Below are 13,724 nucleotides of genomic sequence, written 5' to 3' on the forward strand. Positions count from 1 at the left end.
TTACAAAACTGTTGCTTTGTAAAAGCTTTAAAACTGTATTTGTTAGAAATGTACTGTATTGTAGTTTCATTGAATTTGAATGTTGAATACCACAATTGCTGAAAATATATCTAATGCACCATATATTGCATGTGTTTTTGCTCACAGTTTAGGTTTGTTATACTACCTGACACTTTGTTTGAAAACCACATACTGTAATTCAGTTTTATTTAAGAGCAATCTTTAAATATTCCTTAAAGTTGAGCAGGTTTTTTTATAATCCTGTGACATTTAAATATCTAATTAAGACATGCTTATTGTGGACGACCATTAACTAATTTTGTTTTTTCTCCTTGGATTTAGTTTCAAAGTTGGTGTTATAGAATTCTACAGTGAAAATATAATCTATAAAATTGTAAAGATATTTTAACTTAGGGGTGATCACCATATTTGCAATAATGATAAAAATTATACATTTCATTAAATCAAGAACTAAAGATTTAGACAATTTTAAATCAGAAATATTATTGAACTGTTTAATTTTTTTTCCATCAGCATTTTGGTTGACAGTGCAAGGCTCACTTTGAAAGGGTAAAGCTAAAATAAATAGCATGTATTTTTATTTGAAGAATGGATTTTGTAGTTGTGAGGACTAAATACAAGTAAACTTGATAAAGTACAGTACTGTCCCAGGTACACATTTGCAATGAAAAAATAATTAAATGCTAACACTTGTGATTCTCTACTGAAATATGCAAAAGGGTTCTAACCGTCCATGGCAATTGGCTGTAAGGTCACAGTGAATATGTGCATTCTAAGTATCTAAGTATTCATTTTATTATTTTTAGCTTAAGAAGGAAACCCAAATACATGTGTTGGTGATAGTTGCTTGCAAGGTGATATAAAATGGTATACAGAGGTCATTTGATTTATATATTGATTATATTACCAAAGAAGGATCTTTATTTGTGCAGTGTATATTCAAGAAAGAATTTTAACCTCTATCAACCATCTGTTAAATTTATGCATTCTTTTTTTCAGCCTTTTGATGCTTCTTGTATTGAGAATTATTTGATTTCCACTTATTTGTGTACATATATCAATATCATTTCTTAATAAACGGCTATAAAAATGTAAAAGAAACAATGAAGTTATCATTTGTCAATTATTAAATCTTTCTTTATAAGTCTCACGATGGACAAAATTTTGTTGTCTGGAAAAAAATATTTTGTACATTACTGTCATTATATTATGTAAAGCTTTGAGTCTATGGTATTGGGTACAATATGCTGTTTTAAGAACCAGTTAAGTACTATGGCACTTAAAATTTGTGATATTTTTATCAGCCTTGTAGATAATATTTTCCTTACCTTTTCATCCTCAAGTCCAGTACAGTGGACCCCATCATAGAGATATATTGCAATTTGAATTTCTTATGTAAGTACTGTAGCTGGTTATTTTCTCAATAACTGAAATAAAACAAGCCATTTACCAAAAGCAGCAATTAGCCAGATAACAAATAATTACCCTTTAAACATAAATCTTTAAAACAATTAGATAAGGAAAAGGCAATAGTAAATATCAATATGATACTATATTCTGTGCTCACCGAAGTCTGTTCATTCCAGGCAAAGTAAACATCAACAATTTCCCCTGCCCATTAGAGAGCAAAGGGTTTTATTTGTCATCCGTGTTTAGAGTCAGCTCAGATGAGGAAAGGTATTCGGACAACAATAGACGTGGATAGCATGGTTAAAAAGTATTTTTGTGCCAACGTTGAAGATTGTGAATAGTTAGGGGGCTTAGGATGCAGCAGGATTCTACTGTATGAGGAAAGGAAGGAAGGTGTTGCTTCTCCAACATTGCTTCAAGCTTTTATTAGGCAAAAATTTTATATACCTTAAACCACCCTTCTCACTCCTGTAATCAACCACCTTCATAAGATGAATGTTATCTCCAAACCAAACAAACATGACCTATTGGAAACCTCCCCTACTTGAATTCAGTTGGTTGGGAGTTTGAGGCCCTATTTTCAAGTAGTGTCCGCAACCTTGCCCTCCTTGTGAGCAAGGGATGGAGGGGGTGGGTTTAGGGGAGCCTTTAGGTATATCTATCAAGTCATCAATTGTGGCTTTGATGAAGGAAAAAACTATTTTTAAGGAGGTGCTGTGGTGTTCTCAAGTCCTTTCCTCCTCCTCAGACTTGTGTAGGGAAGTGGGACATAACTGTGACTGCCAGACAAGAAAAAAACACCCAGGTAAGCATTTTTTTCAGTCTTAGTATTGGTTCTCAGTGGTGGATGTGTCCTAAGTTATGAAATGAATTTAGCATTGTAAATGATGTGAAAGGTTTAATTGAGCCTGAACCCTAGGTTTCCCTTATACACACTAAGTTTCTGTCTTGCTTTTTGATACACTGGCTCTAGGGTTGGGAAGACAATATTTCTATATTATATTATGTCATTTAGGATTTTCTGTTCTAGCCTTAATGGGAAAGCCCTGGGGAGTCACACAATACATCCTAAAAATAGGTTTTTAATTTGTCAAAAGCCCTTTATTGGCTGCACAATGTCCCGTTTTATTTCAAGAGCCAAGATCTCGCACAGCTTCCTTGATCTGGAAGCCGCACTACACTTGCATTATGTATGAGAAACAATTTTCAAACAATTTAGCCCTTTGAAAAATGAATGCTGCTGAATTTGCTTTTATTCACTTAGAAAACCACAAAAAAATAATTTATCTAAAGTTCTTGGAAACATTTCATGTGGTACAAAAATTACTATAGTACTAATCAAAAGATAGTACAGCACACTATATGTGCCATCATTCTCAACAGCAAATGGCATTGAGAAAATGGTGTGATTATCTAATGCACTAAGAATCATCCTCTCAACTATCTGCACAGCTCTACTTCATGTTGTTAAGATATAATATATGCACTAGTGTTATAGAGGTTATCAGATGACCTCAGAAATAAATATAGCTCATGCAATAATGTGATCAAAACAATGATACAGCCAGAATTAACAACAATGTATAATTAACAACTTGTGCATAATTACAGCTGAATAACAATAGGAAGGGCATAAAAATTCTGACCAATAAGTAAGAATATAATATTGTTACAACTCTTTGGTATGGTCTGACACAAGTTAAAAATTACACAAAAGAAATAAAATATACATTATTTACAAAATACTTGACCTATGAATAACATTAAACTATAATCTCATGGATATTATAAAATTATAAAATATCTAAGATTAAAAAATTAGTATAAAATTCATTAATGTATATCAACTTATAATTTTTTTAAATTTTATGACCATTATATAATATTTCTTAAGATACTAATATTCATCTTTCATTCATGTCAAATGTGTATTTTACATATCTTTAAGAAATAATCATGAAATCTATACAAATCAACTAATATTAAATACAATTTACATACTAAAAGATTATGATAATAAAACCGTTTGTCTAATGTCAAAGGTAGCCACCTCTCTTATATTGAGTGAAGATGACTTGGCTGTACAGTACAACAGGAAAGTGAAAAGGCTACGAATATGAGTAAGTCCAAAGGATGCTTCTTTCAAGTGTCATGAGAATTATTTTTTCATCTTGATGCATAATTCTATCCTAGAAGTTCTGAGGTAATTCAATAGTCCCCAATTGCACATCAAGAGCTGATTGGTCTCGACGTAGAATCATTTGACGTAAATCCCGTGAATCAAATCAGATTTTAAAGTACCAGTAAATGATATATTAATGGGTCATAAATTATTTGAAGAAAATGTCATGCCTCACAAGGTGTTTCCTTCCATGTATGGTAGGGAGCTTCTGAGACTATAATTTGGCCATTTGACTATTGGTTACTTTCATTCATGGACTTGAACAAACCACATGAAAGTAACATGTTCTGACTTTAATTCATAATCCACCTACTACTGAGATTAACTGTACACTCTTGATACAAGCAATTAAATAATCAACAGGTATCCTCATCTGATATACAAATTCTTCAACAATATTAAAAAGGTGTAAATATAATGTACAGTAAGTCCTCAGATTGCATCAGAGATCTGTTCCTATGTGTAGCTATAGTTTTGATGCTAGCTGGAACACATTTAGATAAATCACTATTGCACTAGGACATAAAAACATAACTAGGAAAAATAAACACAAGGAGGACAAACATAATTATGAAATGCAGCTAACCAAATATATCAATACCATATTCCTTTATGGTTACTATGATGCAAGTCAAAACTGCTGTACCCTGTAGACTTTCTGTACAGTACTACTAATGTTTTTCAGCACATTGTTTATCTACAAAAATTATTTTGCCAAAAGACAGTAAACTTGTTTAAATACTTTAAATTTTAAAATTGTAATAGGTAAAATATGACTTTCTGTATAGTCTTTATACTACTGTATATACTCGCGTAACATGCAAGTTTTGAAGTTAAATTCAAGGGTGTCACATCATACATGAGATATAAAATTAGCATATGCACTTTTGGACTAAGCTTCGTCATCGTTCAAACTGTATATCCATTTACTGGGGTAAAAAAAGAAAGAAATAGTTTCATTTGAAATACTGCTCTCCTATTCTATTTACTGCCGAGCTAACCGGAGTTTCATTCATGTTGCCAATGTACGATAATTTTTTTTTTTTCTTTTTTTAACGCTGTGATGCTTGGTTATAAATCTTAACAAACTACTGTACGTATATCATGTTATAACAAAACTATATTCTCTGTTTTCAGATACTGTAAATTTATCTTTGAAATTCGGCATTTACATTTAATTACACGATTTGCAAATTCAAAGGTTCCACTAAATTTCTCTCTTGTTTCCTCCAGTTTTGGACACAGCTTTCTCCAATTCCAAACAGAATAGCAGTTATGAATATTGTTTCTTTTCTCGCCTTCATTTACAGCATGTTAGTTTAGATTTGGCAGTATATTTTCTTTATCTTTTCTCTATAGTGAATAAGGGTATAATGTAAAATGTCAGTCTTATACTACTTTGTTTACTATCACACAATATCGATATGCAAACAAAACAGCTGCTATCTGATTCGAATGTTCATAACAAAACAACTTTTTTTTCTCTTCAGTTGTTATTGTGGCTGTATGCATTTATGCAATGAATATAACGATACTTTTAACCTTATCTTTTAATTTTCTAACCCATTGAAGTAGAAGATGGAATAAAGACATGGAGTAAGAAAAAAAAATGTTAGCCTGTTGTAATTTAGTTTCTCAAAAATTAACTAGCACGATACACGAGATATATGATAAAATCATATTTTACGGGTGAAAATTTGAGGGTCGCACAATACGCAAGATAAGCTGTTACACGAGTATATAAGGTACAGTATATATTTTTAGTTATTTACTAAAGTAATGAACAAAAAATTACAAACTCATAATCAATGGATAAATCAGCCATGTTCAAATCTGAGGAAACTTCTGCTGCATTAATGAAGTTGAGCCAGGAAACTTGAATTATATTACACCTTTCTCCAAAGTAAATTATATAGCTGGACTAAGCCTTACTTTATATAGCTGGACTAAGCCAAGTTTTATAACCAAAAATCTCAGATAAAAACAATACAGTAGATTATCAAATAAATAGCTGATCTTCTCATGAGTTGGATTTTCAATGTTCAGGATTCTCATTACATTACAGCCATTACAATTTATTGCATCAAGAGATGTTCCAAGTTTTGCTCTACAAAACAAATAATTCACATATTTAACTGTCATTAGTAGAGCAACCTAGTGGAAATAATGAGCAAACTGTAACCTACCTAGATTCTTGATTCTGTAAAATAATTATCATTTAGAGCATACTTGTTGGTGATCCTGGTATTGCAGATTCTGGTGAGGCAATTGATACAATCAAGACGGTACAACCAGTGCTCCAGAAGCACGGAACACTTCAACTCCTTTGTGAAGTGTACATACACGTGGAAACTCTTGACTAAGTAAAAATTCTGCAAACTGCAAAAGACATTACAAATTTGAATGATGTTAGGAAAAATTCTCCATGCACTGATTAATAGAGTAGAAAAATTATTTAGCCTATAATTACTTCAAAAGACACTGATAAAAGCCTATTAATATTACTTTTTATTTGAGTATTTTTTTAGAATTGAAAGATAACTGCGAGAGATGATAAATAATTGTTAGTTATAGGTGGTAATATGTTATTTTCATTAGTAAAATAAATTTTTGAATATACTTACCCGATAATCATGTAGCTGTCAACTCCGTTGCCCGACAGAATTCTACGGGAGGGATACGCCAGCTATCACTATACTAGAAGGGGGTGTACTCACAAGCGCCACCTGTGGCCAGGTACTACAGTACTTGTTGTTGTCGCCACCTCACTTTTTCCTCGGTCCACTGGTTCTCTATGGGGAGGAAGGGTGGGTCAATTAAATCATGATTATCGGGTAAGTATATTCAAAAATTTATTTTACTAATGAAAATAACATTTTTCAATATTAAACTTACCCGATAATCATGTAGCTGATTCACACCCAGGGGGGTGGGTGAAAAACCAGTGTACAAGACTAAAGGATAGCTAAGTATCCCGTATTTCATATAATCAGTTATCCACAATAACAATGAAATAATAAGTACCTGGTAAGGAAGTCGACTTGAACCGTTACTCTGCCTTTAATAAGATCGTCTTCCTTACTGAGCGCAGCGTTCCTCTTGGAAGGCTGAATCAACTCAAAGGTGCTAAAGTATCAAGGGCTGCAACCCATACTAAAGGACCTCATCACAACCTTTAACCTCGGCGCTTCTCAAGAAAGAATTGACCACCCGCCAAATCAACAAGGATGTGGAAGGCTTCTTAGCCGACCGTACAACCCATAAAAAGTATTCAAGAGAAAGGTTAAAAGGTTATGGGATTATGGGAATGTAGTGGCTGAGCCCTTGCCTACTACTGCATTCGTTGCTACGAATGGTCCCAGGGTGTAACAGTACTCGTAAAGAGACTGGACATCTTTGAGATAGAATGATGCGAACACTGACTTGCTTCTCCAATAGGTTGCATCCATAACACTCTGCAGAGAATGGCTCTGTTTGAAGGCCACAGAAGTAGCCACAGCTCCCACTTCATGTGTCCTTACCTTCAGCAAAGCAAGGTCTTCTTCCTTCAGATGAGAATGTGTTTCTCTAATCAGAAGCCTGAATAGTAAGAAACTGAGTTCTTAGAACTTGGAAAAGAAGGTTTCTTGATAGCACACTATAAGGCTTCTGATAGTCCTCGAAAAGGTTAAGACCTTTTTAGAAAGTACCTAAGAGCTCTAACTGGGCAAAGTACTCTCTCCAGTTCATTCCCCACCAAGTTGGACAGGCTTGGGATCTCGAACGACTTAGGCCAAGGACGTGAAGGAAGCTCGTTTAGCAAAAACCGAGCTGCAAGGAACATGTAGCCGTTTCAGATGTGAAAACAATGATCCTTCTGAAGGCGTGGATCTCACTTACTCTTTTAGCTGTTGTCAAGCACACGAGGGAAAGAGTTTTTAATGTGAGGTCCTAAAAAGAGGCTGATTGGAGAGGTTCAAATCTTGATGACATAAGGAACCTTAGGACCACGTCTAGATTCCAGCCTGGAGTGGACAACCGACGTTCCTTTGAGGTCTCAAAAGACCTAGGGAGGTCCTGTAGATCTTTGTTGGTGGAAAGATCCAAGCCTCTGTGGCGGAAAACCGCTGCCAACATACTTCTGTAACCCTTGATCGTAGGAGCTGAAAGGGATCTTACTTTCCTTAGATATAACAGGAAGTCAGCAATCTGGGTTACAGTGGTACTGGTTGAGGAAACTGCATTGGTCTTGTACCAGCTACGGAAGACTTCCCCTTGAGACTGATAGATTCCGAGAGTGGATGTTCTCCTTGCTTTGGCAATCGCTCTGGCTGCCTCCTTCGAAAAAGTCCCTAGCTCTTGAGAGTCTTTCGAAAGTCTGAAGGCAGTCAGACGAAGAGCGTGGAGGATTGGGTGTACCTTCTTTACGTGAGGTAGACGTAGAAGGTTCACTCCTAGAGGAAGAGTCCTGGGAATGTTGACCAGCCATTGCAGTACCTCTAAGAACCATTCTCTCGCGGGCCAGAGCGGAGCCAACCAACGTCAGCCGTGTCCCTTGCGAGAGGAGAACTTCTGAAGTACCCTGTTGACAATCTTGAACGGCGGGAATGCATACAGGTCGAGATGGAACCAATCCAGCAGAAAAGCATCCACGTGAACTGCTGCTGGGTCTGGAATCGGAGAACAATACAACAGGAGTCTCTAGGTTATCGAGGTAGCGAACAGATCTATGGTTGGCTGACCCCAAAGGGCCCAAAGTCTGCTGCAAACATTCTTGTGAAGGGTCCACTCTGTGGGGATGATCTGACCCTTGCGGCTGAGGTGATCTGCCATGACATTCATACCGCCCTGAATGAACCTCGTTACCAGCGTGAGCTTTCGATCTTTAGACCAGATGAGGAGGTCCCCTGCGATCTAGAACAACTTCCACGAAAGAGTCCCTCCCTGCTTGAAGATGTAAGCCAGGGCTGTGGTGTTGTCAGAGTCCACCTCCACCACTTTGTTAAGCTGGAGGGACTTGAAGTTTATCAAGGCCAGAATAACCGCCAACAACTCCTTGCAATTGATGTGAAGTGTCCTTTGCTCCTGATTCCATGTTCCCGAGCATTCTTATCCGTCCAAAGTCGCACCCCAGCCCGTGTCTGATGCGTCCGAGAGGAGACGGCGGTCGGGTTTCTGAACAGCCAAAGGTAGACTTCCTTGAGAAGAAAGCTGTTCTTACACCACGCGAGAAGACCTTCTCTCTTCGGAAACAGGAACTGAGACCGTCTCTAGCGTCATGTCCTTTATCCAGTGAGCAGCTAGATGATACTGAAGGGGGGGGAGGTGGAGTCTCCCTAACACGATGAACAGGGCCAGCGATGAAAGTGTCCCTGTTAGACTCATCCACTACCTGACTGAGCATCGGTTCCTTCTCAGCATGCTCTGGATGCATTCTAGGGCTTGGAAGATCCTTGGGGCCGACGGAAAAGCCCGAAAAGCTCGACTCTGAAGATCCATACCCAGGGAGACAATGATCTGGGATGGGACGAGCTAAGACTCCTCAAAATTGACCAGGAGGCCCAGTTCCTTGGTCAGATCCATAGTCCATTTGAGAATCTCCAGACAGCGACGACTTGTGGGAGCTCTTAAAAGCCAGTCGTCTGACGGAGCCGGACACAAGATCATGGTACTGCTGCACAGTCTGTGAACTGTCAACCATGGGGAAGCGAGGAAGTACAGTGACAACCCGAAGCTGTCTAGACTGTCTGGGTCGTACAGACAACTCCTTATCGGGTTGCTAAGGTTGCCGTACTGCGTCACAACAAGTCACTCCTGCTGGTTGTTGAACGTCTTCCCAGTGACACACTGACTCCGTAAACAAAAAATCCTCTAACAAGGACTAAGTTTGGACTGCATGTCTTGCAACACAGCTCAAGGACTATGGGAGCAGGTGTGGTAACAGACGGGATTAGCGACTGAAGTGGGACCATTACCTTCCCTGGAAGCATGTTATGCTTAAATAAAAGTCCATAGGAGGCTACGCAGCTAAAGGCTCCTCTCCAAATGACAGAGTCCTCAAGGGAATATCAGAAGGAGGGAGAAAAGCACTTTCTCATCTACAGGGACCATATCCGAGAAAAGCTAAGTTCTCTCAGTGAGGGTTACACTGTGCAAACGCAGCAGACTAGAAGGCAACGTTAAGAAACTGCTTGACAGTCTAGTGAGTTGGCAACAACCAAAGATGTGTGACTGAGAAGCATGCGGTAAGGTATGCAGAGCCTGTTGTATGCAGAGCATGCTGTAAGCAGAGCATGCTGTATGCAGAGCATGCTGTATGTAGAACATGCTGTAAGGTAAGCAGAGCGTGTTGCATGGCGTGTAACATTTCTCAGAAATTCCATGACCAGTGCTAGAGTGAGTAATATCGCATTACCGTCCATTGAAAGTGCACGTGCCGAGGGAATTGATTTAGACTGTTTTGTTGATGAATTTGATAGCCGGCATGATAATCGTAGAATTAAGCTACACTAAATGTACTATAATCTACTTCACCTCCGGAAAGGGAAACTCGCCCTGTTGGCAACACTGCATTACTACATGCATGCTTGCAAGGGGTTTAATATCAACATAATATTACCTTACATTCATAACTCATGATTTTTGCCATATTTGCGATTTGTTAAAAATATATTGCAAGGAATACAAATATATTTTTAAATAAGTAATACAAATAACCTCCATTATCATAATGTTTGAAAATGGAGGTAAGGTATGCTGAACAGCAGAGTCAGAACGAGCTGGAACAACAATAGTTGTGGTTTCCTCTTCAAGACTCTGTTGAGGGAACACCTGAGGCTCAGTCTGCAAAGGCTGATCAAAAGACGTAGCAGAAGGTAGGCGCATGGGTGGAGGAGGTTGACTCCTGGCATGAGTGGCTGAACTCAAGGGTTGCGCTTGCTGAGTGGTTGGCGGAAGCGCAGTAGCAAGTTCCTGAGGAACGAGTTGAGGTTCCTGCGGTGTGAGCTGAGAGCGATGAGGTAGTGGCTGCGCAGAACGCAGTAAATGTCTCGCAAGTTGAGGCTCCTGAGGCGTAAGGCTAAGGTGTTGAGGTGCTTGCCTTGAGGAGGGTTGAGCTCGCTGCAGCGAGGGCTGAGGAGACTGACTCATGGATGGGAGAGGTTGTTGTACCTCAAGCGAGTGTTGCCTCACTGGTGGAACAGCAAGTGGAAGCGGAGGAAGAGAGGTATAAGCCTCCTGTTCCATTGCTGAGGTTGCCTTAAGGAAGGCGGAGGGAGCTGCACACCACTGGGATCAGTAAACTCATAACGTGGCTCAACATCGTACGCCTGGCAGCCGGTACTGCGGTCAGGCGGAGCGAGCGCAGGCGGAGCGAGCGCAGGCGGAGCGAGCGCAGGCGGAGGGAGCGCAGGCGGAACGAGCGCAGGCGGAGCGAGCGCAGGCGGAGCGAGCGCAGGCGGAGGCGCAACCTTCTCAGCCCGACACTCACGCATCAAGACCGAAAGTTGTGACTGCATGGACTGCAGTAGAGTCAACTTGGGGTCGGCAGACACTAAAGTCTGCTGAGGTAAAGCCTTAACAGCAGAGATCTGTTGCGGCAGAACCTTACTCCTCTTAGGCGGAGTGCGTTCAACTGATGACTGCGGCGAGTCAGAGCTTTGAACTCTAACTTCGTACGTCTGGCATAGGTCTGGACTTTACGTTTAAGAGGTCTTGAGACCTGAGACCAGCGTTTTCTCCCCTAAATTTCTTCTGCAGACGAGCAAAATAAGGGCTCAATCGTCTGCGGGTGGGAGTGACAGTCTCTGTAAGACACGCCCGCAACCACCGAAGATACTTCTGTGCGCCGATCAAGGCCTGCCGAACCCTTTTGCCCTTCGACATTGCTTCTCCCCTGGGCTTGGGAGCTTGCAAGAGGTCCCGGACTGGGAGGACGACTGGCACGCACAGAAGTACCCTCACGCACAACACTGACACACTTTGCGCTAATCACTTATCACTTTGATTTTCTGTTTGCACTTATTTCACTGAACTCGAAACTTTAAGTGGTTTGTACCTGAAACACGCAATTCTATCGTTTCTCAAAAGTTAGTAATTGCGAAAACAGAATTACAATGTAACAGAAAAATCTAATGAAAGATAAATAATTCAGTGGCTGGAAAGAGACTAAACACTAGATCACTCTAGAAACGTTTACCTTCTTCCCCTAAAGAGACTAGGGAGAAGAGCAAAAACGATAACAACGTTACTCGCTTGAATGAAACGTTTATCCTCCTCTTTCTCCCTCCGTCTCTATCTCTCTCTCTCTCTCTCTCTCTCTCTCTTGACTTAGAACCTGAGAGAAGAGCCCAATCATATATATCGTTAAAACATATTATTGTTAAAGGAAAAAACTGAAATATTTCCCAAAATGAAAAGTTCCTTTATTAGAATTAAAACCATTAAGTTAAGAAAGAATGAACAAAACGCTAGACACGGTTACTCTTACTGCAACGTGACACCGTGAAAATTCTTTCTCTATCGTAACGATAGAGCGCAAGTTGAACGTTCTGAACGTCAACAACTGCAGAGACAAAACAAAACGTTAGTTCAACTTTGAAAACAGTACGAGACTATCAAAGAAATTCTTTCAAAGACATTAAAATAGCATAATATGTTAACAGGTAAAACCGAAATGACGGGCTCAATGTTAATTAACTTCGGTACCAAGAAAAGACCGCCTACTATTAGGAAAGGTCGAATATAAACAAATATAAAAATTAATTTTAATAAGTTTATAATAAAAGTAAGTTAATCGAAGAGGCCTATAAAAGGCGGAGAGATATAAAATAAATCTATAACAAAACTAAGAAAGAGAGTCTATACTCTCTTAGACACCAACACTTCCGACTAAGGGAAGGGTCGGCCATTTAAAGGTGAAAGAGAGTTCATACTCTCTTCGTCACCATAAAAATTAAATTAATTCCAAACGCTAGCTAAGCTAACAAAGAAGTTTCCAGTATAGCGAATAGCTGCAAATTTAGAGAAATACTTCACCAAACCGTGAACAATACTCCAAAATCATAAGCGTATCCAAGAACGTCTAGCCGGAAGCACGACAGAGGAAAAAGTGAGGTGGCGACAACAACAAGTACTGTAGTACCTGGCCACAGGTGGCGCTTGTGAGTACACCCCCTTCTAGTATAGTGATAGCTGGCGTATCCCTCCCGTAGAATTCTGTCGGGCAACGGAGTTGACAGCTACATGATTATCGGGTAAGTTTAATATTGAAAATTTAAAATTAAAAGAATATACTTTAGGGAACATGAAAAAACAAGAATGGATTACTTTCATCAAAATAATCTCGACACAAAAATTTAAATAATTTTGATTTGAAAGGAGACATTCTAATATCAAGGTTTGGGTGTACAATGCTATGAAATGTTAGAAAACAAATTGTATTTATCCCAGTACTGAATAGGCTTTTGCTGGCACCAGATTCTATTAAAATACAAGCTATAATGTAAGCAGCTTATAAAGGAAAAAAAAAAGGTTTTAAAAATATTTATTTCTATACTTACTTGATATTCATATTGCTTTTGTCCCTGGAAGCTTGGAATGTTGACATTACTCCTTTAGATTAAGAAATATCCTGTTTTCTTTCCTTTCACTATACTAATGACCCTAGTAAAGCAATAAGACTCCCCAGCATCTGCCAACAATAACATGCTGTGCTTGTATCACCTATTCAGTCTCAAAGTCGCACCATTTCCCTGATGTTCGTATTGCCGACTCCCACACTTTGGAGGTGGTAGGCATTGTAGGAAAGCAATAGGGCATTTATTTTCCCATTATCAATTAAATAACATCCTAGAATTACCATTAGTCATTTATGTAACAAAAAATAAATAACCAACCTTCACATATAATTTTGCAAAACCAAAAAATTAAATTTGAAAGATTATTAGTTTGCAACCCCAAAGCAAAATTATATCAAGCTACCACTTGAATTCACTATTCTATCTGACCACACCCTACTAGCCACTACTGGTCTTACAATCCATTTTTGTCAACATTTATGACACAAACAAGGACTCCTTAACATAATTCTTAGCGAACACAGATTTGGGACGCCATTGAGGTGTTACCAGAA

The 13,724-nt window shown here is 38.7% G+C and overlaps 1 protein-coding gene across 1 annotated transcript in view; it reads right to left on the bottom strand.

Moving 5' to 3' along the window:
* Positions 1-5,700: 5,700 nt before the first annotated feature.
* The window catches only part of LOC137658714 (TBC domain-containing protein kinase-like protein), a 128,167-nt gene continuing 120,143 nt past the window's right edge, over positions 5,701-13,724 (bottom strand). Inside the window, exon 19 of the mRNA XM_068393711.1 lies at positions 5,701-5,992. Coding sequence (XP_068249812.1) covers positions 5,891-5,992 — 102 coding nt within the window. The 3' untranslated portion in view covers positions 5,701-5,890. The remainder of the gene's footprint in view (positions 5,993-13,724) is intronic.

The sequence above is a fragment of the Palaemon carinicauda genome, chromosome 19 (assembly GCF_036898095.1).
Source record: "Palaemon carinicauda isolate YSFRI2023 chromosome 19, ASM3689809v2, whole genome shotgun sequence".
NCBI lineage: Eukaryota > Metazoa > Arthropoda > Malacostraca > Decapoda > Palaemonidae > Palaemon > Palaemon carinicauda.